This window comes from Botryllus schlosseri, chromosome 6 (assembly GCF_051294905.1).
Source record: "Botryllus schlosseri isolate E-star chromosome 6, Bs_hap1, whole genome shotgun sequence".
Taxonomy (NCBI): Eukaryota; Metazoa; Chordata; class Ascidiacea; order Stolidobranchia; family Styelidae; genus Botryllus; species Botryllus schlosseri.
In genome coordinates this window covers 656,496-682,433 of record NC_137241.1, presented here as the reverse complement: position 1 = coordinate 682,433, position 25,938 = coordinate 656,496, and the positions used below count along the sequence as shown (strand labels likewise).

The window sequence follows — 25,938 nt, the reverse complement described above, 5'->3', positions numbered from 1 at the left end:
TCAACATATGCGACATTGCGTTTGCGCTCGCAGTAAGACCGTCGACTATGAAACCTAGGCACGAAATGATTGACGCATGTTGGTCGCATCTTTCGATATCGATATGTCCATGCGCCGAATAGCCCTGTCCTCGCAAAATTAGCCCAGCGATATACAACAGGCCCGCAGTATAGTCAAATGACAATGTTATTGACCTATGAACTTCAAAAAAATTTCGCGCTTCGCGCGGTTAGTGGCCCGCGCGATAATTCGTCAATCGAATGTGGCCCGTTGGCTGAAGAGGTTGGCCAGCCCTGTCTTACATTAACATTAACAGATTCAGAATTGCAGTCAAATACCGGGGACAGATCCAAACTTGTGCATTATGTGAAGGGACGGGACACATAGCCAGAGAATATGCCCGGGAAAACTACGCAAAACTACCCAGCCACAGGGTAACCAAAGAAGACAGACTTTTAGAAACCCTCTCTATGATTACGTGAATCCAACAATACCGCAAGAGGATGCTAGAGAGCATGCGCCGACCAAGCGGCAGAGATGAGCGGATTTGGGATCGAATCCAATGTGCGTCCTCACCCGAACTATTTCGCAGTCCCCACTTTAGTAATGCGCCTGACATATATGTAAGAACCTTTTTGTCATCATTAGTAAGGACGACACTTTCAATGATGGATTTTGAAGAAATTGAATTTTTTGAATTCAACCGTAGTTGAATTATTTTGGGAACTACAGTCGTTAAGACGCGCTTCACAGTCATTCCAGATACTTCAGAACGACGTTCACAATATGCTTTGCGGAGTATGTCCGAGTATCTCGCCAACATTGTAGATTTTGTGCCGAATATTTGAGACAAATCTCGCAGTATTACGTCCTGAATGTCATCCGCAATTGATACGCCCAGATCGACAATAGCGGTTTCCAGAATTTTTTTTATTTCTGACAGTTGAGTGTCTCCAAAACACACTTCAATTGTAAGGGCATGGTGGACGCTGCTTGTAGAGGCTTCTGAAACCTCCATAAAGACAGGTTCCTGTGGAGTGACTTCGTCATCATCCATCTGGAAGATATAAATTCACGTAAAGAGATGCTATACTAGCACTTGAATGACAGCAACTAGGCTTGCAATGTGTACTGGAGTGGGAGAATGCACATTGCGTATAGGTTGCGTAATAGAATTCTACGAAGCAATATCGGATTTTTTTCGAGAGCTAGATACTCACGTCATCGAATATTCTCAGTAATTCCTCTTCACTGAACTCCATATTAATGTATACTCCACACAAATCTGATAAAACTACAGCAAAATCGAGCACAACCTGCACAACATTGTCACTAACATTGTTAGTAACAATGTCATCTGTGTATCGCACTACCTCGTCACTATGAGGCGCTGCTAACCACAAGTTCACAGATTGAGTCGCCATGCCAGCAACGTTGTAAATTGCTATGGTGTAGTGTACCAAAAGTACTGTCCTTGTTATTGACACAATCAGTCCTTCACAGAGACTGATACAACTCGACGGCGAGTTGGACTGGAGCAATCGCTGCGAGTATAACTGACTTCGATTCCTAACTGACTGCATATAGTCCGGACACAATAAGTTTCCCTTTGTGTGTATTGTAGAATGGCGATCAAACAACCCAGACTATAGCACAGTGGTCGGGAACCTATGGCTCGCGAGCCATATATGGCTCTTTTGGGTATAAGATATGGCTCTTTGCCGAATTTCGATTTCTGTACTCAATTTAACCATATTGCAGTGACTTGTTAGTAAATCATCATCACAGCCAAATAATTATTCTCGTGGCAGTACAAACATGTCTTTGAAAGGCCAAAACTGACGTACTCATGGATAGGGGCTCCAAGTCCCTCTTCAAAATCACTCCCTGATTCGATGTATACCCGCTTCGAAATCTTGGATTGCACGATACCTTGATTGATCAAAGAGTATACAACACATTGTGACGCCTGTATAGCAATGCAACCGTGGAAGTGACATTCACAATTACAAATTCAAATTACAAACAACGCCATAGCTATCCACCTTTTTGATTGGTACTAAATATGCAAATTGCGTGATTTTGGGAGTAAAAATGTTCCAAATCTACTCAGAGAGGATAAATGTTTGATAGAAATATGTGCATTGTGCAACTAATAATATTACCGACGAAATTCATTCATTTCTGGTAACTTTTCATATCCCTGATATTTGCGATTTCGCTGCTCATATAAAGCCTGCTGGGGTGTTCTGGTTCTACAATTTAAATCTTCCTTGCGCAAGGTATTTCACAAGAAAACTGTGATGACACAGAACACCACAAGGGTTGCATGATCAAAGAAGGTAACCAGCATAATTAGTACAAGTTTTTACAGAGAAAATATGGCGCGCACGACGAATCCTATGTCATAGTGAGTTCGAAATAGTACTACCATGACGTCATGAGTTTTCAATTGTGACGTAACAGCTGATTATCTTGTATGGCTCTTTATGGGTTAACATGGAAAATATCGGGCCAATATGGCTCTTCGGACGAAAAAGGTTCCCGACCACTGCTATAGCATATCGTTAAAAAATACGCTGGCATATACTCTAAATGAGAAATTACATTAATACCAGTTAAAACTAACAGCGCTACACATCCCTGTTTACACTGCGAAGACTACGGAAAGACTGAGCATGTACTAGGACACTTGCCCTTGTGCTGCGAGGCAGTCATGTGTGACAGTATCATAGATACGGGCGTAAAACCACCGTGACATAGGCCGCCCCTGTGGGGAAACGTAATTGCAAAGGCAGTTATCGTTGAGCCACAGAAAAATTAAGGAATGGTGGTTTTTCGGATTATGAAGACGATCGGGAAATGAAGAAGTATGCAATGTATAGAAAGCTGAGACAGCGTCAGTAAGCGAATGCAATGTACAGAAAACGTGCAGTATGGGTAGGCAAAAGTTATTTAATTCGTGGCAACACTATTTCGAATGCAACAATGAGTGCCGGTTGGTTTACAAAACAGTAAGTTTACGAGTGGAAGTCTGGTCTCTCATGATCCAGAATTTATTTAATTTTAATTAGGGACAGAACTTGCAGTAGCAAGATAGTGACGTATTATTATCAAAGCAAGTGACATTGATTGAGCGGAAAAATCATGGAATTTTTATGCTTCTCAAGGAAGCTGAGAACGATTCAAGTCGGGACAGAAAAGAAACATATGACAGAATAAAAATAAAACATGTCAGGTAACGCGCGCGCGGAGTGATCCTGGTTCAAGGCGGTCGTTGACGGACGAAGGCGTTGAATCGAGCGGAGGTAGTTCGAATGCTGCGGAGCATTGCGGTGCTGTTGGTACAGTAGCGAGCGGAGTCGATATCGTAGTTGAAATCTTCTACAACGTCTGTAGCAAGTTTGTTGCCGGATACGGTTGCGGCAAGTTGCAGTTTGCGTCTGCTCAGCATCTTTCGTTGGTGGGTATGGAAATTGATAGGGTCGAGAGTTCGTTCGGAGGAAGGCAGCAAGTCCGGCAAAACGACTTGTGAGTGCCACCGAGGTAGCAGGTACTCGTTGATTTTCTCTTCGTACTTTTGAAAGAACTCGGGTTCTTCCGCGAATTTAGAACGTTGGTTTTCGAGCGATTTCTTGGCAGCTTCTTTGTTGTAGGGCGGTTTGACGGCTTCCATTTTCTTGAGCGGAGACACTTCGTGTCGAATGTTTGTTGTGTGCGGAGGCGCAGCATCTTCTACGTTGGACAGAAGTTGCGCATTGGCGTCAGAGTCTTCAGAATCGTCGAGTTCAGCTTGTGTGTCGGCATCAGAGTTTCCAGAAATGTCGAGTTTGCCATAACAGGTGGCACAGGAAGCCGGACTGTCACTTGCAGTAACAGCAACAGGTATCAGGTCTCTCCGTCCCTGCGGAGGGACTTTGTCGTTTGTAGGCAAGACCGGCCCAGGAGGGACATTCGAACTATGTGGAATGACCGTTCGGAATCGGGCTTTTGGAACAGCCCGAGGAGTTCGATGGTTACATCTCCGAAGAGTTTGATGGTTACAGCAGTATCGTGATTAGGGAAGTCGCATGGACTAGGTTCAGGATTTGGATAACTTATCGCTGCGGGCGCCGGCCCATTATCGGGCCTCTGACTAACACCACTGTGGGGTGTATCAGACGCAGGCATGCTTGATGTCGCTAGGCTTTCGAATAGGGTACGAAGATAAGATTTGGGTTTGGTTTGAGCGGAGTGCTTATCATTAGGATCATCGTGTGCACCAGGCACTGAATTGCCTTGGCGGTGGCAACTAGGCGAGACTACATCGCTAGAGCGAGGAATGAGAACGTTATGCGCAATAGGCACGGAATCGACATTGAAATCGTTTGAACGACGATGGTTTGCGAGTTTCCGTGAGAACGAGGAGTGAGATCGGTTTGCTCATTTGGCACGTAACGAATATCAGCGGCTGCTTGACCGCGAGAAATGAGTTTGGTGTGCCCGTTTGGCACGTAGCGAATATCGGCGGCTCCTTGACCGCGCGAACGAGGAATGAGATTGGTGTGCCCGTTTGGCACGTAACGAATATCGGCGGCTGCTTGACCGCGAGAACGAGGAATGAGATTGGTGTGCCCGTTTGACACGTAACGAATATCGGCGGCTGCTTGACCGCGAGAACGAGGAATGAGATCGGTGTGCCCGTTTGGCACGTAACGAATATCGGCGGCTGCTTGACCGCGAGAACGAGGAATGAGATCGGTGTGCCCGTTTGGCACGTAACGAATATCGGCGGCTGCTTGACCGCGAGAACGAGGAATGAGATCGGTGTGCCCGTTTGGTACGTAACGGATATCGGCGGCTGCTTGACCGCGAGAACGAGGAATGAGATTGGTGTGCCCGTTTGGCACGTAACGGATATCGGCGGCTGCTTGACCGCGAGAACGAGGAATGAGATTGGTGTGCCCGTTTGGCACGTAACGAATATCGGCGGCTGCTTGACCGCGAGAACGAGGAATGAGATTGGTGTGCCCGTTTGGCACGTAACGAATATCGGCGGCTGCTTGACCGCGAGAACGAGGAATGAGTTCGGTGTGCCCGTTTCGCACGTAACGAATATCGGCGGCTGCTTGACCGCGAGAACGAGGAATAAGATCGGTGTGCCCGTTTGGCACGTAACAGATATCGGCGGCTGCTTGACCGCGAGAACGAGGAATGAGATCGGTGTGCCCGTTTGGCACGTAACGAATATCGGCGGATTGACGGCGAGGACGAGGATCGGTAGTTCCAATACCACTCTGCCACTGCGGAGTGCTTTGAGAATGCGGGGTAATGACCGGGCTCGAACCGGCAGTGAAACTATGGGAATGGATAGACTGGGAATGACATGGGATTGCTGATGCGGTTAACTGACGAGTGTTCGGTAACGGTTGAGTTATCGCCGGCTCAGAAACCAGCCTCTGCCCTGTACTGCTGACTGGTATAGATGCAGCAGTGGCTAAGGTATTCAACGTCATTGCTTGAGTAGCGTGCAAAGTGCAAGGTTTAGTACTCACAGTAGTGTTTTCGTCAATTAGAGTGTTCGGCTTTTGTGATCCGATGAAGCGTTGTAAGAAGGCTTCTTCTTTCTTGGCAGCGTTCAATTTTTTGATAGCTTCCCGTTTTCTGATCATAGATTCAAAAGCTTTTAATGCGGCTTTGTTTTTGAGTTCTATTTTCTCGAGTTCCAGAGCAGCCTTACGGAATATGTTGCAACTGCTTGAAGCGTTTGAGGGTCGACCGATGTAATCGATGGCAACGTCCGCAGAGGAGTTCATTTTCTCTTGATATTTCTTACAAGCGTAATTGGCTACATGCCGTCCATTTCCGATCGCGCACCACAGCTTTGACAATAAGGGGGAGTGGCTGTCACGGAGAGAAGAGTCGTTTTCAATATCTACCATCAATTGGTCTAGTTCCTCTTCGAGTTGAACGCAAAGTTTATTGAATTCATCTTGACATTTGGTGACGTGTAGTAGTGACTCATTTTGGATAGCGTATGAGAAAGCGCGCTCGGCTCTCTGGTAAGCGGCGCTTGAATTTCGAAGGACTTCGTCGATATGCTGCTTGCTCAAAACCTGTCGACCGGCGGCTTGCAGTGCTTGATCCATATCGATGTCAGTCAGCTCTCGTATTTTTTAACTTATGTCCTTGTTATTGACGCAATCAGTCCTTCACAGAGACTGATACAACTCGACGGCGAGTTGGACTGGAGCAATCGCTGCGAGTATAACTGACTACGATTCCTAACTGACTGCATATAGTCCGGACACAATAAGTTTCCCTTTGTGTGTATTGTAGAATGGCGATCAAACAACCCAGACTATAGCATATCGTTAAAAAATACGCTGGCATATACTTTAAATGAGAAATTACATTCCCAGCAAACACAAAACTTAAAGATATTTTTTGAAGATATTTTTTAAACATCTTCCATGAGTTCAAAAGATGTCCTTCAATTATGTGCAAAATATATACATTTGTCGACAGAAATGGATATATATAAGATGTCCTGTAGGACATCCTCAAAGACATTCTGATGGACATCCTCAAAGATATCCTGATAAACATCCTCAAAGCTATCCTGATGGACATCCTCAAAGATGTCCTGATAAACATCTTCAACGATATCCTATAAGATCTTTTTTGAACAACTCGACCCTGTGTGACCTTGAACCCTGGTTGGCTAAACCTGCTATATGCTGCACTTCACATATGAACGGATACGAATCGTCAGTTTTACAAATCATGTATGGCTTTCTGTTCTATATTGTACCAGTTCAAGATACAAAAAATGCACTGGACTAGACCTCGACGGAAAATTGCAATAAAAATGGATGAAGAATGAAAGTAAAATAACAGTCCGTGACAACACACAGCATACGTTAACAAGAAGTAGACAGCAAGCCTTGATTCAGAATGAAAACTAATCGCCAATTTTTAAAATCCTTTACATGGCTTTCTGTTCTGTATGAAATCAGTACAAAATACGCCCAAATAAAAAACTTGGATGAAGAAAATACGTTAGCAAGAATTGTGCCTTGATACAGAACTGTGCAATCACTTCAGCAAATATTTCTGCATTAGCATTAGTCCATGTTATCGGTATCGGAATCTTCAGCCTCCTCGATAACAGTCTAGCTCCCGTCTTCCCAATTTATCGTCGTCCTATAACATAAATTAATTGATTACTTTGATTGATTATAGCAGTAGAGAAAAAGTAATTATGTGTTTGGGTCAAGTACCGTGGGACGGTCATGTCAAGTCACATTCATCCAAGGAGTCCGAATCGTCTTTTGTAAATCATGACAACCTTGGTGGTGTGTGACAGCCAAGTCAAACTTTACCATCTACTTCGACTAAATTATCGATAAAACTCTGCGCGTCAAATTTGGCTCAATTCCAACATCTAGAAGCTGAGCCAGGGGTTCTCAGCCATCTTTTGGCCGTGGCCCATTGTCGGGTTTGAAAGCCTTATGAGGCCCGCCTCTTAGCACAGAGTAGAGTCGTAGTCCTTTTCAATGTGTGGTAATCGCCACCGCCGATTTGTATATTTCTCTAACATAAGCACCTTTTTATCTTATTAATCATATTTAAATGTAGACCTACAGCGATAAGAAATCGCGCAAAGCACGATAAAAATTTTCAATTTGATTACATCTACTTCAACAAACGACCAACAAAGTAATTTTGGGTTCAGCCGAGCTCCCCCTAATTGGGTGTTTGGAGTGTGACAGTTACGGCCCTGGAAGATCGTATAACTCATCGGTACTTCCGCTGTTCCACTCGCGTCGCGGAACCCTATGATCCAATCCCCGCATCCGCACTGTGTGATTGGGGTTTTAGTTCCAACGATTCTGGGCCAGCTTCAAAAATTTCTTTGGTGAACGGGATAGTATAGCTAGCTGTACAATGTACATATAGTTGGTTGTATACCTATTAACGATGCGATGTCAAAACATTAAAACCAACAATACAATCAATTCATGTTGCTCTTACATTATGTACAATGACTTTAAGGTCGGACATTTTTCGCCAACTCTAAAAGATTATTGTACTGCGCTAAATCCTAAATCCATTACGATTTGTTGCACTTCTTCTTGTGGATGCCGTGTACTTCCACAGGAAGTTGATAATTGATAATAAATTGCAATTGTGGCTATTTTTATGTTACAACCTGTGAAAGTAACGTAAACCTACATCAAATGCACTTTAGTCCGAGTCTAATGCACACCCTTACAAGGACATGTGACTTATGACACTGCCGAAATACTTGGTTACTTCAGCATCAACTTGCAGTTATTAAATAATCGAAATTATTTTCGTTGCTGTTGGCCGTTTGTTGTCATTGCAGGGGAACAAAAGCCACCGTTTCCACTCCCATTTTCGCATTGTACATTGCGACTCCATACGTGCCACTACATCTCATCACAGTCGGATGAAAGCTACCTGTGGCCTGCCCCTGAGCCAAGTTATTAGAGTTACAAAATTTTCAATTTATTAAAAAAATTGAATTATTTTTTTAATTTTGCTGCCATCCCTATGAAATTGTCAAGTTGTCGAAAAAAAAACAATGCATAACAAATTTGGCGCAATTCCAACCAGTAGATGCGAAGTTTCAAATCCCTAATTTGGTATCTCAATAATTTCACTTCTACACGTTGGAATTGAGCCAGATTTGCCATGCCTCTTGTTCGCCACCGAAACACCCGGCCCAGAATAGTCAGTCCCAATGTTCCCTCTGATATTTGACGAGTCTGCACACACTCATCAACTCACTGCGTGGTCCCTTGGACAGCAGTGCCCTTGGACAGCAGTGCGTAACAACTAAAAACAATGACATCACTTAGGATTTTTTGTGTGCAGCTTGAATTTTCTGTGCGCAGAGACCGTGTCAGCACTGCACAATTGCGCACGTGTGCAGCTTAGAGGGAACATGGGTCAGGCCATTGCAATTTGAGCCCCCCATGCAGTAAAAATGCAACCAGTTGAGGATAAACTTGCTTCCCGTGTTAAAATGTGAATTGAAAGGAGTTTAAAATGAGTGATTAATTATTTGCCCAAAAGTTTTGGTGACATTGGTTCCACCGCTAAATCTGAGCAAGTGCAACGAGAGGATCAAAAATTTATGCAAGACCGACAATATTGACAAAATTCAATAATTACAATAAAAAAATTTTAAATTACATTATGTCAAAGTTGCATTACGCGATTACAAAATAACTGATCATATCTTGAAAAGTTTGGGAACCACTGGTATAGTGTTCTGAAGAAGAATGGTAGCAGCCCTGGAGGTAGAAACGATTCACTTACTGTCAAATAATATGATAAAGAGCACAGCTGTCACACAGACGTCAACTTCATAAATAAAATTACCTTGCAAGCTCCAATAACAGTTGGAAAGCCGCCCACTTTAGCAGTAGTTGTTTGATTCTCGACCGTAGGATGAGCCACTTTACATGCTCCTTCAAAGAGAATGTAAGTAGATCAGGGGCAGCACAAAACAATGAAGCAAATCGGAATCTCCACCAGCGGTAACAATATCTCTCGAATGCGATTACCGCAGTGTCAACATTGGGATTTCAAAACATTCGAGACGCAACACAGAGTTCCCAATCAACGCACTTGTTTCTGATTTTGCCATGTTGGATCTCAGTAAAAGATGACTTGAACGAGGGTTTAGCCTATAAAGCTGTGTGGTCGGTAACAATTTGCAATTTAGCTGCGATGATCTTCCACGAAAAGGGAAATCAAAATACCCTACCTTGGTAAAAATGCTCTAGCCGTTATTGAGGGTTTTGTAATTGCGATTGTAATATTAGTAACAACTTACGTTTAGTAGTCTTGTAAAGAGTCAAATTTTGAAAATTTATTTTCTGTTCATTTTTGCTACACAGCTTATTGTCTTGATCGCTGACTTCCGAATAGTTGCTGCTTGGTGAAATCGACATATATATATATATATATATCGGTTTCGGCCAACATGAGGCGGTACTTTTGGTCAAGGTTTCAGGGATGTGCAGATATCCCTGCAAGGTTTCCTCGCCATCGAGCTTTTTGGCAGCACACTTCACAGAGTCACATGTCGTCCGAAATGTCATTGTCAACTTCTTGGTGTGTCGTGACGCAACGCCGAAATGCTGATTTTTGTAAATTAAGCGTTTCTTAGAGGGGGGGGGGGAGAAGGTTACTCATATTAATACCAAGACATCTGGCCACAATAAATCGCACGAAGCGCTAAGCAAATTTAAATAAAGTTTCCGAAATTATTCCATTCAGCTCAATTTTCAAAATCACTTTGGGCCACACTTCCAGCCTTCTCCAATGGGGGGTTTAGGGTGCAGCATGTGTTTAGTTTTCCTTACCGTCTTTGCATTGCAGCTTTCGGCAGTCTTTTTGACATGCCCGTTTATCGTTCATGGATGATGATGTCTCATAGTAAAAACGAGCACTGATTGACTTGTTTTGCGAAATAGGCAATTCGAAACATACCCTATCACGAAACAATTTGACGCACAGACCGTGTAATGCGTAATGTGACAATGGCACAAAGAAGGTTTGAACTAAACTATATGGAAAGAGTGACTTATTGTGATTTCAATTGTTACGACATACTTTGCTGCATTGGCGTTATGTTGAATATGGATTACGCAAGCAAGCTTGCGAGGGACGTAGGCTGCGTAATATGCACGGCATATTTCCGTTCCGGCCCAGTTTATAAGCTTATGGTTTAATTTCACGCAGCAATATTCAGAAGTAGGTTTTGTGTTTTGAATTTCAAGAAATGGACACGCGGGCTGCTCAGAATGGCTTCGCGGGCTAGCCTAGGTCTGAGTTACATAGTCCGGCAAAGTTTGCTCTAATCAACAAAATCATACCAGTTCAGACTTCTTGCAATCGCAGTTAATCAAGTTCTTTTCCAGTTGTTCCAGATGAGATACGGTTTGACAGGGGTCTTCAATAAGATCTTCCAGCAAAATTGGTGTTGTGGTACTGTGTCTTTTCGAGTAGGCGATGATGTGACCTTTACTGAGATCCATCATCTTCATCTCTAACTTCAATTCTTTAATGTCTTTACGCATCAAAGAAACAGAGTGGTCACTGTATGCAGATGTTTGAGTTGATGGTGTGCACGGAGCAGCTAAAAAATTATTTAAATATAAGAAAGCTGGATTAGTCATATGTGATAATCTTACCATTACTTTGTGACAGGCCTCGTTGTTGACAGTCAGAATTTTGCAGTTCAACATTGCTTGCAAATGAAGGAACGTCTGGAAAACAGAGCGACGCTATAACTCAAATTCAAGAATGAATCAAATTGGTAGGAGCTTACTGCATGGGTTAGTTCCCTGCAACTGGTCGCTACATTCAATGTTGGGATCATGCTGTTCTTGAACACTTTCCGCATGATGGCAAACTTGCATTGCAAGCATCATTCAAAACAGCACTCTTGCTCGTCACACTTTTATTGCCAGAATCAGGAGATGGCCGCAGTCTTAGAATTGGTATAGGCATGCCTTGTGTCTGAATACTTGGATTACGTTGCTGCTTTGAAGGAAACGCATCATCTACAAAGTATGAAAGTTTTACATATGAATATTCTGTGTACAATAGATTGGGCAGAATAACAGATTACGGTATATTATACCTTGAACTTGATCATCAGTTGAAATAGAATTATCCAAAAATTTTTTGGGCGGCTGACGTCTTTGTTCAGACTGTTTAGACTGCTACTATTGTCCGCAACTTCCTTCATATCAATCATTATAAGCCTTCTCCCATACATCTAAAACAGATGGATATTGGATAATATAGATGGCAAGCTACCAGATTTTTAAAAAGCGCAACTAGAATTACTCAAATTTGAAAACTCGCAACTATATAACGACAGGCGCCCTTTAGTTGTTTGGAAACTACGGTAATATTTTTTTCAAATGTGCATCTAGTACTACAGAACTACGGTACTGATAAAAACGTTGGTTAGTTGTCCGTCAACTAATTAAGTATAGTCAGTACAAGTCTGCAATACTGCAGTGATACTTGGTGGTCGGTAGGCAAATTATGAGTTTATACTTACTGGAACTGGATGAGCATTTGATCTGGATTTTCTACAGAGACCTATTGCCCTTGTCATGTTTTCGTGGCTTCTTGTTTTTCGCCTCATCAGTGGCATTCTTCGCTTCCGTCTGTGCTTCCACTGTCTTATTTTATATCTCTGGGAATTTGTACCACATCTTTGGCTGAGCCCACAAGCGCCACGCTACACTATTATAGACAGAATTACAAAAACATTCAATCAGAGCGCATGATTTGAGCGACCACCACGTCATGATAATCCAGTACTGTCACTAGCTCATGATATTCGCAGAAGTGCAAACCAAACCAAGGTCTATACTTTATGACATTATACCATACACCCACACCGTACCTATGTTTAATATTTACCATACACCGTACCTATGTTTAATATTAAGCATATATAAATTACCATGCACAGTTTTAGGTGATCCTTCAAAGGAAATGGTTGGCTGAGCCTCACTTCACCATGATTAATTCCTGAACGGAACGAAGCCAAATCCACAGCTGTAGCTATAAGCCGCCATTATCAGAGCGCTTTGTCAGCCAGTAATATATTTCGCGCCGAGACTTGTATTCGCGTGGGAGAAATGACCTCTCGTTTACACTCCGGATCAGGAACCGGATTCGGCGCAGGATTTCAGCGATACAGTAGTACAGCCGGACTGGATGCGGATTCTGAATTTGTTCCGACAGTGGGATTTAAGCAAGATGCTTACTTATAATCTTATATACTATGGGTGGAGACCAAAAGTCCCGTTAAGCGGCTGTTGGGCGCTTAGCGCGGTATTTTAGACTTACCGGTGACCAAAAGTGTGATTTTGTTAAATCTGCGACCGCTAAACCTCAGATCCTTAAACCACCTACCCTCGCTGGTTTAACTGTTAAGTCGCTCCTGTATCGCGGAATGCGGCACAAGCTCACCTGATCATTTTGTAATTTTAACTGAACGTGTGTGACGTGACAGAGATGAGATCGCATTACGTTGTTATTGTTGTTGTTTCTGGTACGGCCGCTGGGCCGCAGGTGATCTACACTTCAGACTTCAGGAGTCCCGCAGTACTTTCATTTTCTTCAAGCCGACTTTGTTATTATTTAGTTATCATTCTGATACCGTAGGCTATCGCACCATCATCCTACGTAGTAGTAGCCTATCATGTATAGCAGTTGGATTGGATAATTTCTCAACTCAGGAAGTACCGTATGTTATAGGTAGTTGGCAGACATGGACGTACTTGAGCTTTTGGATGAATTATGCGAGGAAAGTAGACCGCAACGCTGTTACCTGGTATATTTGAAGAATCCACTCAAAAATATTCAGATTCGGAGTTCCAAGATCGATTTAGATTTTGCAAGAAATCAACCTTGGATATTTTAGCAGTAATTGAAGGCGATTTAGAACTGAACCAGCACAAGCATGTTGTGCCAAAATTACAGCAGCTACTACTGACGTTGCGATTCTATGCAACAGGTCACTTCCAACGTACAGATGGCGACTTGATGGGTGTAAGCCGCCAAACCGCAGGACGGGTAGTACACAGAATTTCGAGGTGTATTGCGAGACAGAAATATCAATTCAGCAAATTCCCTGTCAATTTGGATAGAACAAAGGCAGATTTCTATAAAATCAGTCACTTTCCATCGGTAATTGGTTGCATAGATTGTACTCATATACCCATAGTTTCTCCAGGAGGAGAATCAGCCGAGGTTTATCGTAATCGCAAAGGTTGGTTTTCGATTAATGTTCAGGCAGTCTGTGATGCGAGTAGGTCATTTACGAATGTTGTTTGTCGGTGGCCTGGAAGTTGTCACGATAGTCGGATATTTGAAAATTCAATAATTCGGGACCAATTTGAAGAAGGGTTGCATGATGGGTTGCTTTTGGGAGATGGAGGGTATGCATTGCGACCGTATCTGATGACTCCAGTGTGTGCACCAGCCACAGAAAAAGAGCGGCATTACAATTATGCTCATGCGAAGACCAGATCGAGGATTGAGCAAAGCTTTAGAATTTTGAAGCAGAGATTTCGCTCCCTCCGTACACCTTTACTAGGGTTGTTCAGAATTGACCGACTTTCAAAAAGTCCAGGTTTTCAGTCCGATTCCCATGCCTTATACCTTAAAAACATATTCTGGCTACTTTTTTTTGTAACTCGTCCCCTGCATCCGTGTGCACATTGAGCTGAAGAATAGCAGCTGAAAATAAGGGATTCCCCTAAAATCTGAGTGTCACGATTTTACCTAGCCTAGTTGAAGTGACATGTAACATGGATTTATGCAGCTGTTGCGGTTTGGAGTGCTACAAAACCCCACTATATAAGGCATTCCTAGTTCAGGATATCATTTCCATGTCCCACACTGCCTTGGAACTGCTCAAAACTACCTAAAACTGATAGTCATTTTGTTGTATCACATATCCTACTCCCCTCAAACCTACCCGGTACTGTTCATCAATTTCCTGGATCACCATGTGCAAGAATACAACTGTAAATGTAACATCCACTCACAGCCACATAATAAACATCACAGGAAACGAAAAAATAAGGCAAAGAAAGAGATCAACTTGGCAAAATATTACATAAATCAGGTGGATGAAATGGTTGATTTCGAGAAATCTGCATATCTGTTCCAGTGATCTTCCACAGCTTGTAGGAGGCTCGCTCGCTGTTTTTTGTCATCCGTTATGAACGCAGCATAGTCGGTATTCAATTTTACCATACGCTCTGCTGCATCATTAACTACTTCAACAGTATCCGGACCAGTATGCCATTCCGAAACTGGAAGACTCAACCAATCATGTTCCACATGTATAGCATCAAATAGAAACCACGATTCTGGCCCAATCAAATCGACCATACTCATTGACTCAGAGACAGAGTCAGAGATCAGACTGAGAGGCATAGGCTACCTCTGCGAAATTTTTCAGGGATTGGCATTTTCAGCAATTTAGCAGCCATCGCTTCCTTCAGTTTGTCAGGAATCTTTGGATTAGCCGAGAACGTGGTAAATACCACCATTTCCTCAGTTAGATACCAATGATGTTTTCGCAATTTCTTGTATGTCACATCAGCAACAGTGAGATCGCATAATGAAGAGTTTTTCATGCCATGAAGGAATTTGAGATCATTCCAAGGTGCGTCACATGCAATACCAGTTTTCAACCAAGCTGGAACATAAAACAAAGCAATGAATGTATTGATTCGTTCCAACTTTTCAATGAACTATTCAGAATAGTCCATTTGCTCACTCAACATGAACATTTTTTGACAGTACAAGACTTGACTCATCCATCTAGCGCTATGAGTAGCACCAGGCTTGCGAAAACGATGATCAACATATTTGTCATCCAAAATCGCCAAGGTGCCTGTTGCACATTCTCTGTAGTCATCTCTTATCAAGACTTCTTTCTGCTTTCCATCATTGGGTTTCATCAGTGGAATTATTTCTTGCTTTACTTCATCAGCTTTCATCGCCAACCAGCTGCCTTCAATAAACTGCAGCGTTTTATAGCTTTTTGATTTATCAATATGTTTCCACTTCTTCTTGAAGGTATTAAAATCCGTGTTTTCAGGGCCTGTGGTTGTCGATCCAAACAAACACTTCCAAACCTCTCGAATGACCAGTTCATAAATATGATGGCGACAGGCATTGTAGAAAACTTTCCTGTTAATCAATTCTTCAAGTAACAGAACCGCACCTTTGTTTTTACCAGTGTTTGAGGATGTTGTGTCAAACACAAGAGCTCTAACAGATTTTGTTAAATTCCAAAGTTCCAGCAGTTCAAATGATGCATCAGCCTGTGCTTTTCCTGTAGCACTTTAATGATGCAGCAGAGCGTATGGTAAAATTGAATACCGACTATGCTGCGTTCATAACGGATCACAAAAAACAGCGAGCGAGCCTCCTACAAGCTGTGGAAGATCACCGGAACAGATATGCAGATTTCTCGAAATCAACCATTTCATCCACCTGATTTATGTAATATTTTGCCAAGTTGATCTCTTTCTTTGCCTTATTTTTTCGTTTCCTGTGATGTTTATTATGTGGCTGTGAGTGGATGTTACATTTACAGGTGTATTCCTGCACATGGGGATCCAGGAAATTGATGAACAGTGCTGGGTAGGTTTGAGGGGTGTAGGATATGTGATACAACAAAATGACTCAGAACTGCTCAAAACTACCTAAAACTAAGGCAGTGTAGGACATGGAAATGATATCCTGAACTAGGAATGCCTTATATAGTGGGGTTTTGTAGCACTCCAAACCGCAACAGCTGCATAAATCCATGTTATATGTCACTTTAACCAGGCTAGGTAAAATCGTGACACTCAGATTTTAGGGGAATCCCCTATTTTCAGCTGCTATTCTTCCAGCTCAATGTGCACACGGATGCAGGGGACGAGTTACAAAAAAAGTAGCCAGAATATGTTTTTAAGGTATAAGGCATGGGAATCGGACTGAAAACCTGGACTTTTTGAAAGTCGGTCAATTCTGAACAACCCTAACCTTTACGCATGGCACTAGAGAATTCACACGCAGCTATTGTGGCAATCTTCTGCCTACACAACTTTGCCATCGCAACACGCCAACGTCTGGATGATGATGATGAGTACTTGGAGGATTTGGTCGAAGCAACAGCTCTGCCCCCTTCAACCGCTACAACGTTAGGCAGAACTGTTCGAAATCAAATTCTTCAAGAGTACTTTTGAATTACATGTACATATTCTTTATTTGTACTAGGCTATAGCTTTCAATAGCAGTTCAGTTCTGGTTTATTCTGGAGGTATCAATGTTTATTTTGCCATTTTCAGCAGTTATCTTAGAAACAACAGGAGAAATGAATAGGAACAGATCTATTAATTACACCCGGAGCGAGAGACAATTGTTGATCGAGTTGATGAAAAAATATAGGGAGCTGGAATGCAAGAAGACTGACAGAGAAAGTCAACAAAAAAATGCAAAGCATGGGCAGAATTAACTGTAGACTTTAATGCGATGGGCCGAGAGTGTCCTCGTACCACAGAGAACTTGCAATCCTTGTGGAAAAACATGAAAACTAAAGCGAAACAAGATAATGCATCAAGGAAACGCGAGCTTAGAAAAACAGGGGGAGGTCTTACGGATTTTGAACCAGATCCATTAAGCAGTGAAGTTGAAGGTATATGTCAAACAATGTCAGGGATATCCTGAAACTTCCGTGTTTAAAATAAAAAGGTTTTATTTCAGCATTAATACCGCAACAGATATCATGTCCCACGAATGAATATGACGACGATAATGATACATTCGTCGATGTTTCATGTGAGTATAGTTTCATAGCTATATTGGAAATGCTAAGTAAAGGCCTTGTCCTTAACTCATTATTCCATTCGTTTACAGTTCAATTGCTTTCCGATGGCCCATTGAATCAAAGTGGGCAAATTTCTGATAGTTTTCTTGGTGTGAGCCAGACCAGTGAGCCTCGTACTTCAGGCCACACTGCCGCAGGCTATATGTGTCAGACAGCAGATTGGATTGGTTCAGAAGCTGCAATAACTGGTGGGAAGCTTCTTTATCATCAATAACAGCTTATTGAAGAAATACTTATGTGACAGATGATCGTCCCACACACTCGCGGAGGGGAACAACGATAAAACAAAAAATATTACAGAGCCAGTTTGCAAACCTCTCCAGCAAGAAAATAAACTGAGGGAAGAAGAAAGATTGCGTCAAGTTGAACTCCATCGAATACAGATGGAGTATTATAGGTTTAAAATTGATCTAATGAAGTTGCAGTTGGAGAAATAAATTCTCTAGCTATTTAGTTTGTCTAGCTGTTGATCATATTATTTTACTGTTGTTAATTTTGAGTTTTTTTTTAATTTGATTGAATTACATCGATTGACCAATGACAGAGTATTGCTTTCTCTTTTTGGTCGTCAACAGGAATATCAGGTAAGAGGGAAATATCACGTCGCATCAGCCAGTCGGAAATACCATAGACCTGTTAGCTCAATTCTGTATCAGCATGAATATGAGGCAAATACCCCCTCTATCCTGAAGAAATGGTGATGAGACTAGGCTGCACTTATTCATATATTATTGCTTCAAAACACTGCAAGAATATGATATGACGTAAAGGTAGATGGAGTGGCAACACTGCTGGTGGCAACTACTTGGTTATCATCAAACAGCGATGAAGCAAATCAATCCAAGTTGAAGGGCATGTTCCTTCCATCCAGTCCATGTTCATGCAGGCGATATCGATCGTATTTTTTCATACAAAAACAAACAGTGGTATAGTTGAGATGTTCTGGTAATACGCCGTTTCTACTGTTCACTCCACCACTCCGGTTAACATCAAGGCGGCCGTCATGACAACGGCGTTGCAAGATGATGTGTTTCAAGCAGTGCGCAAGCGCGTGGATTCATGAGTCAGCACATTTGTCCAATTTTCAGGTTCCGCTAAACCAGTCACAGTCATCAACATTGGTCACCGTTTAGCTAAGAATTTCAGACTGATTTACGTGAGCGGGTTTTCGGCGCTCAGCGTCTGTTTTAAGGTGAAACTTTTGGTCTCCACCCTATATCATGATTTTGGCAGAAGTTTTTCGAACGCAGAACTAGAAATTCTCCAGCCGGATTTTGTGGACTTTCAAATTGCCACCTAGAGCCGGTTGGATTCGGATTCCAAAATTTGGGAATCAGATCATCTCCCGAGGAATTAGAATCCGGCTGCGTAATACCAATTAAATACACTAATACCCAAGCACCGAAAGCAGCGGTTGGTGCGGAGCGCGATGATGTGGGCTAATATGATATTGAAGTTTAGCCTGCAAAATCGCAAGAAATAGCGTGGCACTAGGTGGGACATTCGGTAGTGAGCTAGTGACACTATAGGTGACTAATTAGCCCTATAAGAGTAAAAATTAAATATAATCTACTTGACATTTATAAACGCCACTCTACCATAATAGGAAGCAATAATCGAATTCGATATTCCTCACAAATATATTTTCAGCATTCGACAAAATTTAGCCAAGAAAAAGTTGTGCTTCAGCACAAGGTATGCACAAGAAAAAGATATATTGAAGTTGTGCTACAAAAGATATGATTTGGACATGACTGGACAGGAAAAATATATATTTAAGTGGTGCTTCAGCACAAGGTTTGCACAAAATATGATTTGAACATGGCTGGACAAGAAAAAGATATATTTAAGTTGTACTTCAGCACAAGGTATGCACAAGATATGATTTGAACATGACTGGACAAGAAAAAGATATATTTAGGTTGTACTTCAGCACAAGGTATGCACAAGATATGATTTGATCATGAGCGGACAAGAAAAAGATATCCTGACAGGTTCAAAAGATATATGGTGTTTGCTGGGTTAATACCAGTTAAAACTAACAGCGCTACACATCCCTGTTTACACTGCGAAGACTACGGAAAGACTGAGCATGTGCTAGGACACTTGCCCTCGTGCTGCGAGGCAGTCATGTGTGACAGTATCATAGATACGGGTGTAATACCACCGTGACAAGTACATTACCAGTGATCTGAACAAACTTTGTCGCCATTCACCAGACGACATATCAATCTTCCAGAAAATGGGTAAATCTAATCCAAATCCTAATCCGTTCAGAAAAAATCTCTAATCCTAATCCAATCCGAATCCGACAAAATTTCACAAATCCTGTTTTTTCAAATCCTAATCCTAATCCATGCTCATCTCTGCCAAGCGGTGCGCATCTCGTATTCCAAATGTTGTCTCCGCCAATTGAAGCGTAGCCATTTTGTCACCTTGTCTACCTATTCGTCGGAAATTTTACCAGCGTTTACGCATTGTACCTTCATAAAACGGACTAATAATCAGGAACTGTTAGTTATCAGCCGTCCATCTTTTGACATTGCGTTTAAACCATTTATTCCTATAACTTACAGATTATAACATCGCAGATTATAACATCGGGGAATTGTGGGAATAGAATAAGAAGTACTATAGGAACAGGAGATAACTCAGATTTCAGAACAGCAATTAGCTATTGAAGTAAGATTCACAACTCTGAACTAATATCACTGATCATTGGTGATCTTTTTAAATTTTTCATCCACATATGCATTTTCACATCCATGTACAGTAGGGCTCTTCAAAAATGACTTTTTTTCTCAAATCGTACTGGCTACTTGATAAAATTGTTAGGTTACCTAATTTAAGCCTACACACAAAATTTGGTTCAATTCCAGCCAGTAACCGCTTTGCTACAAGAGAGGAAAGTTTCTATTTATTATATAAAAATGAATAATAAAAAATTTGAAAATTTTCTGTTCACCCCATGAAAGTTTTAGACAACACTACACTGTCTATTAGGGCTGTTCAAAAATAGCTTTTTTTCTGAATCTTGATGGTTACGTGATTAAATCGTTAGGTTGCCTTAAAAAACGACGCACACCAAATTTTAATTCATTCCAACCAATAATCGCTGATTTCGTACAGTTTGAAAATTTTGAATTCACCCAAAGATGCGAAACAAATTTTTGTCAAATTTTCTGTCAACCCCATGAATTTGTTGCGCTGTCTTCAAAGACGATGCATAACAAATTTGACGGGGATTATCCTAGATCGGTGGATAATGCAAGAATTATCATCGAAAAACTCAAATAACTCAGCTTCTACTGGTTGGAATTGAGTCGCAAAGAGAGCAGGTGAAGAACCAAGAGTAATGGACACTAGCTTGAAGCGGCCAAGAGACAGTGCCGATTCCGAAGGACAAGTACCGATTCCGAAGGACTGACTCCGACAGTTAAAAGACACAACACTTACGCAGAGGACCAGGCGGAATCGATAACATGCGAACACTGTGGGAAGGCAATCACCTACATGAGCGGGTCCAAGGTAATAGAATGCATTAGCTGTCGTACTAACCATCACCTTATACAGGCATGCTGCAACCCAAGGGACCAGCTAATATTACCGGAAAACCAACTGCAAAGCAAAAAGAGGGTGATATGTACGATCTGCATGAACAGATGCGAAATAACAGAATGCTGCGGGAATTTGCTGAGAGAGCGACGCGGCTTTCTTCAGCAACTGCACGAGATGCAACAGGACAAAGGCGAAACACCAAGAAGGGTAGAAATACCCACAAGTAAATACAGTTCAAAATAGGACTAGGATTTTAACATCAATGTAAGCATGCCGCAACTGAACGGACCAGCTCAGTACAAGCAGAAACCAAACGCGAAGGGGGTCGCAAATCATCCGCGGAATACGCAGAAACTGAAGATCCTGACACTAAATACGAACGGTATGAATGATACTGATAAAAGAAAATTAATTTTTGAATTTATTAAGAAAAATGGGGCCCGACATCGCCTGCCTCCAAAAAACCCACTCCACGATCCAATCTGAGCAAGCATGGACTGAATAATGGGGCGGAAAAGCATTTTGGAGCTCTGCCAACGAAAGGACAGCAGGAACGGCCATTCTTCTATCGAGGAGAACAGACCATATGAAAGTGGCCAACCGCAAAATTGATGCAAGTGGAAGACTCATCCAAATCACGCTCCAATCGCTCCAAACAGGTAACACAAATCTCACAATTACAAATTTCCATGGTTTCAATAACAGACCACTAAGAAGAGGACAACTGAGGCAGCTGGCGGCAATAACGAACGAGATAACTAACCACATCAGTAGTTAGTATGATCGCTCTGGGGGTGCCTGGGGCTCTTATGGCGGGGGTCGCATGCGGCTGGAAAACCGGGGGTGGCATGCGGCTTTTACGTCTTATGGCGGGGGTGGCATGCGGCTATTGCGTCTTATGGCGGGGGTGGCAAGCGGCTCTTATTTCTTATGGCGGGGGTCGCAAGCGGCTGGGAAACCCGGGGTGGCAAGCGGCTCTTTTGTCTTATGGCGGGGGTGGCAAGCGGCTATTGTGTCTTGTGGTCGCACAGTAACCCTTTTCAGCATAGGGATCGGTCGCACGCGGCTTCGTTGTTGGCATGTCGTACTTTCGGGTATAGACTGCAGGCGGCATGTCGTACTTTTAGCAAAAAAGGGTGTGAAATAGTTTGCTAAATCTAAGAATCCACCGCATGGTAATTAGTTTACCAGAGAACCGGCGTAGACGGTGATTCCAATACCAACAATAACCGCGTTCACAAACTAACACTCCAAATAGGTGTGAAAAAGTTTGCAAACCCGGCGATCGCTGACAAGATAATGTCTCAGACATACGCGACTTGATGTTACAGGCATATCGATCGCTCACGCATACATATTCATCGCGTGAAAGATTGATAACGATGGTGATCGCCAAATACATTATGCCAGGTAAATCACTGCGATCTCAGCAAAAAAGTTCGCAGGTTATGACCAGCAATACGCAGGGATTGAGCGAGTTACGCAACCTGATTATATCGAAGTCTGGATCACGATGCAAGTCTACCTGAGAATCCGAACAACCTTGTAAAATCAAGGTGTGAACCCGTGAAAGTGCTGTACTCGTGTGAGATTCATTTTTCGTCGCATGATGAGACTTGAGAACATGAATTTGTTTTCCATGATGTTTGTACACCGACACATTGTATGTACACCTCGTTTACGCGAATACTTGTGAACAATCGTGACGTACTTGATGTGATGGTGTATGCATTGGTATTTTTCATGGAGACAAAACACGGTCTGTAACATGTTTACTTGAATATTGGTCGTTGGTTCATGAGTGAATATCCGGATCCGGTCCACATACTTTCTCATATTAGTGATCCGGTTTCAGCTGACTGGAGCGACATGTATTGACCAGTAAAGACACAATATAGTAAACAGACCTGAGGAAACCCGCAAGTAACCCAGAGTTGTTAGCGCGATGGGGAACATAAATTCATCCGTTTTCCGAATACCATTATCCGTGTATCAACCAGTTACCAAAGTCGAGGAGGTGTTTTATTCAGACATTTTGACTCTGGAAAATCCAAAGCACGAACCCGGACATCACGGACATATCGGAAACCCCTTTATTCACCAATTCCGAAAACATACATGTCGATGTACAACAGCTCATTGCTATTGTATGTGAGTAACCAATGATTTTGATGGGATGCATCAGAGCAAGTGAATATTTGATTAGACAAATGTATCGGAGTCGTTGTTGGTGTATATTTTGTCACTGTCCGTTGTAACAATATACAAAAATATCAAATTGTCTGGTGTGGTTTTCAGTTTTCAAAACGAAAATGATATTGTTACTCAGGGAAAGATAGATTTCCAAGTGAAAAACGGTATTGGTACTCAGGTAAATGATAGTTTCCAGAAGAAAAGGGTTTGTTACCCAGGAGAAAATGATTAGTTACTCTAGGTAAAAGTATTTTTCCAAGTGAAAATGTATTGTTACACTGGGTAAACGCCAGATCTCCAAAGGAAAATGATATTTTTACTCAGGTAAACGACGGACCACCGAGTGAAAATGGTTTGTTGTTCAGGGAAAAATATCTTTCCAAGCGAAAAAGGTTTGTTACCCGGAGAAAAAATATATTTCCAAGTGAAAAAGGATTGTTACCCGGAGAAAAAATATATTTCCAAGTGAAAATGGTTTTGTTACTCGGGTAACGCTAGACCCCCAAGGGCAAATGGTAATTGTACACAGGTAACGGCTGACCTCCTGGTGAAAATGATATTTTTACTTGGGTAGGTATCGTATGTTCAGTGTCAGTGATGTTGTTAAACGTTGTTGCTTGACGTCGGTATCCCGTTAGTGTATTATTATGAGTGTGAAAAGGATTTACACATCTTGTGCAGAGTATCAGAGTGTTGCGACAGTAAAGATATTTTTCGCGTGACGAACCAAGATCGCTGTTTAAATGTTAATGCATACATTTTCGATTACCGAGTTGTTGTACAATAGAGATGACTCTACATTAGAACACGCTGTGCGCTTCGATTAAAACCACAAGACTACATGTAAATCTATTCGCAAAACTCGATGATGTTGATATAGTGTTATTAAAATTAATTAATATCTATTTACACAATATAAAAATAACAATTCATGTCGTGGTAAGTAAGTTTCTTGATCTCGTGCTTGATGAAAACGAATGGTGACAAGTATGCGTTTGTGTTTGAGTGAAAAATAATTATTTAGAGTAGTGACATTTTGTGACGAACGAATGCAAATCGATCATGATATTACAATATACGCGTTCGTCAACATAACGACTTGGCGTAGAAATACTTTCACGATTTTTCAATAACTGGATTCTCGAGACTTGTTACTTGTACCATGTACCGTTGGTGACTATAACGGCCATTTTGTATGATAGTACGTTTAGCTGTTTTGTTGCTAGGGCAACCATGTGATGACTCAGCACTTTTCGTTAGCAAAGTAGATTGATTTGTGTGTAAGATGTAAGGGTCGTAACTAGAAAACATATGTACTCTGTTGTTGGAGTAGCTGATTTATTGCTATGACATGGACATATCCTGAAGACTTGGTTGGATTGTTATTTTACGAAAGATGACGCGACCTCGGTGTCGTAAATTGTGTTAACTAAACTCGGATGGATACCACAATTGTGTTGGACTTACACATGGTATTCGCATTCTGTACACTCACAAACTTTTGTGTAAACAACTCTGATGTTTCTGTTCGTACTAGTTCTGTGTTGAACTACTTGATTATTAAGATACATGAACAACCATTCAGACAATAAAGTTCTTGAGGTATCGAAACAGTTTGAAAGTACCACCAATCATTGTACAGGTTTGTAGTATGGGAATATCTAGTATTTTTGTGTAACATGAATATATTTCATATGCCTTCAGTAAGAAATGAGTTGTATGGGGTAACCATACACAACCTACAAAAGTTAAACTTGTAGCGTTTGATTGCCTACTTTTTATCAATGTATTTGTGATGTTAAAAGACGACTGAGTTTACATTTACACATAGTAAGCGGAGAAACTCAAGTAATAAATTTTACTCGTTTGAAAATATCGATCAATGGAGAAACTCTATACGTAGTCGTTTCAATTAGCCGTCACGAATTTGACCAATAAAGCATTTTGCATCGGGTGTTCAATGTTTGAATAACGAAATTGTTGTGTCATCTTTAGTCTTGGTTACTGGAAACAACTACATTTGTAAAAATATTTTCTGATATCTGTAATACGCAGAGTGATTTGTACCAACACGGAATATCTTTCAAATCAAGAACATTTCAGGTGCGCTAATCTAGTTTTATAAATCAATATGTTAATAACAATGTTTCTGAAAAGTTTGTTGGTATCGTAATAAGTTTTAACACAACCCCGGTCTAATTACGTCATAATTTATTAATCAAGTCGTGATCGACTATTACAAAATCTCGTATGTCAAACCAACGTGTTAATAAGAATGTTTACAACATGATAACTTTCAATGTAACACCGGTGTTCGATTGTAAGAAATGAATTCTTAACTACATCGGTCAGACATTCAAATATCATATACTCAAAACATATGTTAATCTCAAGTTGCGCGCACCGAGTAGTAATTACTTTAGGTTGCAGAATAGTAACGACTTTTACAGTTTAATAAAAAATACGAGTTGGCGGATTATGAATACAACCGAACTTGCTATGGATTTTGGATTGTAGTGATTACTCGCGTAGTCTTGTGTACTTTTCATACGGATACTTTTTGCTTTGGTTCGGTGAGTTACAAACGGATTGACTTGACAAGGTTTTTGTATTTCACTCTTTTGCGTATGGTAAGATGTTAAAATGTTGAGATGTCATAGTGATAATATTTCTGAAACTCTCTTTGACAAACGGAAAGTCGGATCGCGAATAGAGTTGTAATATTTCATTACTTGTTTCAAATC

The 25,938-nt window shown here is 41.5% G+C and overlaps 2 protein-coding genes across 5 annotated transcripts; both read right to left on the bottom strand.

Annotated features, from left to right (window-relative positions):
- Window positions 1-622: 622 nt before the first annotated feature.
- Window positions 623-6,386, bottom strand: LOC145440277 (uncharacterized). Its single transcript, XM_080317836.1, has 2 exons — window positions 1,221-6,386; window positions 623-1,057 (listed from the first exon to the last, which is right to left on the bottom strand). The coding sequence occupies exon 1, from the start codon at window positions 6,126-6,128 to the stop codon at window positions 4,302-4,304; it is 1,827 nt and encodes a 608-aa protein (XP_080173962.1). The 5' UTR covers window positions 6,129-6,386; the 3' UTR covers window positions 623-1,057; window positions 1,221-4,301.
- A 364-nt stretch (window positions 6,387-6,750) lies between these two features.
- Window positions 6,751-12,705, bottom strand: LOC145440278 (uncharacterized). Of its 4 annotated transcripts, XM_080317840.1 has the most exons (7): window positions 12,095-12,696; window positions 11,666-11,803; window positions 11,351-11,585; window positions 11,214-11,288; window positions 10,896-11,158; window positions 9,394-9,482; window positions 6,751-7,185 (listed from the first exon to the last, which is right to left on the bottom strand). In XM_080317840.1, the coding sequence occupies exons 3-7, from the start codon at window positions 11,451-11,453 to the stop codon at window positions 7,155-7,157; spliced, it is 561 nt and encodes a 186-aa protein (XP_080173966.1). In that variant the 5' UTR covers window positions 11,454-11,585; window positions 11,666-11,803; window positions 12,095-12,696; the 3' UTR covers window positions 6,751-7,154. The 4 variants fall into 4 exon arrangements, with proteins under 4 accessions (XP_080173966.1, XP_080173963.1, XP_080173965.1 ...); XM_080317837.1 differs by having other exon boundaries at window positions 10,896-11,288; window positions 12,095-12,705; XM_080317839.1 differs by lacking the exon at window positions 11,666-11,803 and having other exon boundaries at window positions 10,896-11,288; window positions 12,095-12,705.
- Window positions 12,706-25,938: the final 13,233 nt, after the last annotated feature.

What these genes read in the sequence shown, in the direction of transcription:
- LOC145440277 (XM_080317836.1), bottom strand. Translation starts at nt 6,128, where the DNA reads ATGGATCAAGCACTGCAAGCCGCCGGTCGACAGGTTTTGAGCAAGCAG.
- LOC145440278 (XM_080317837.1), bottom strand. Translation starts at nt 11,425, where the DNA reads ATGCGGAAAGTGTTCAAGAACAGCATGATCCCAACATTGAATGTAGCG. An exon ending in GCAGGGAACTAACCCATGCA is followed by an intron (nt 11,289 to 11,350) that starts GTAAGCTCCTAC and finishes TCTGTTTTCCAG; the next exon opens with ACGTTCCTTCATTTGCAAGC. An exon ending in ATTGCAAGAAGTCTGAACTG is followed by an intron (nt 9,483 to 10,895) that starts GTATGATTTTGT and finishes TTCTCTTTGAAG; the next exon opens with GAGCATGTAAAGTGGCTCAT.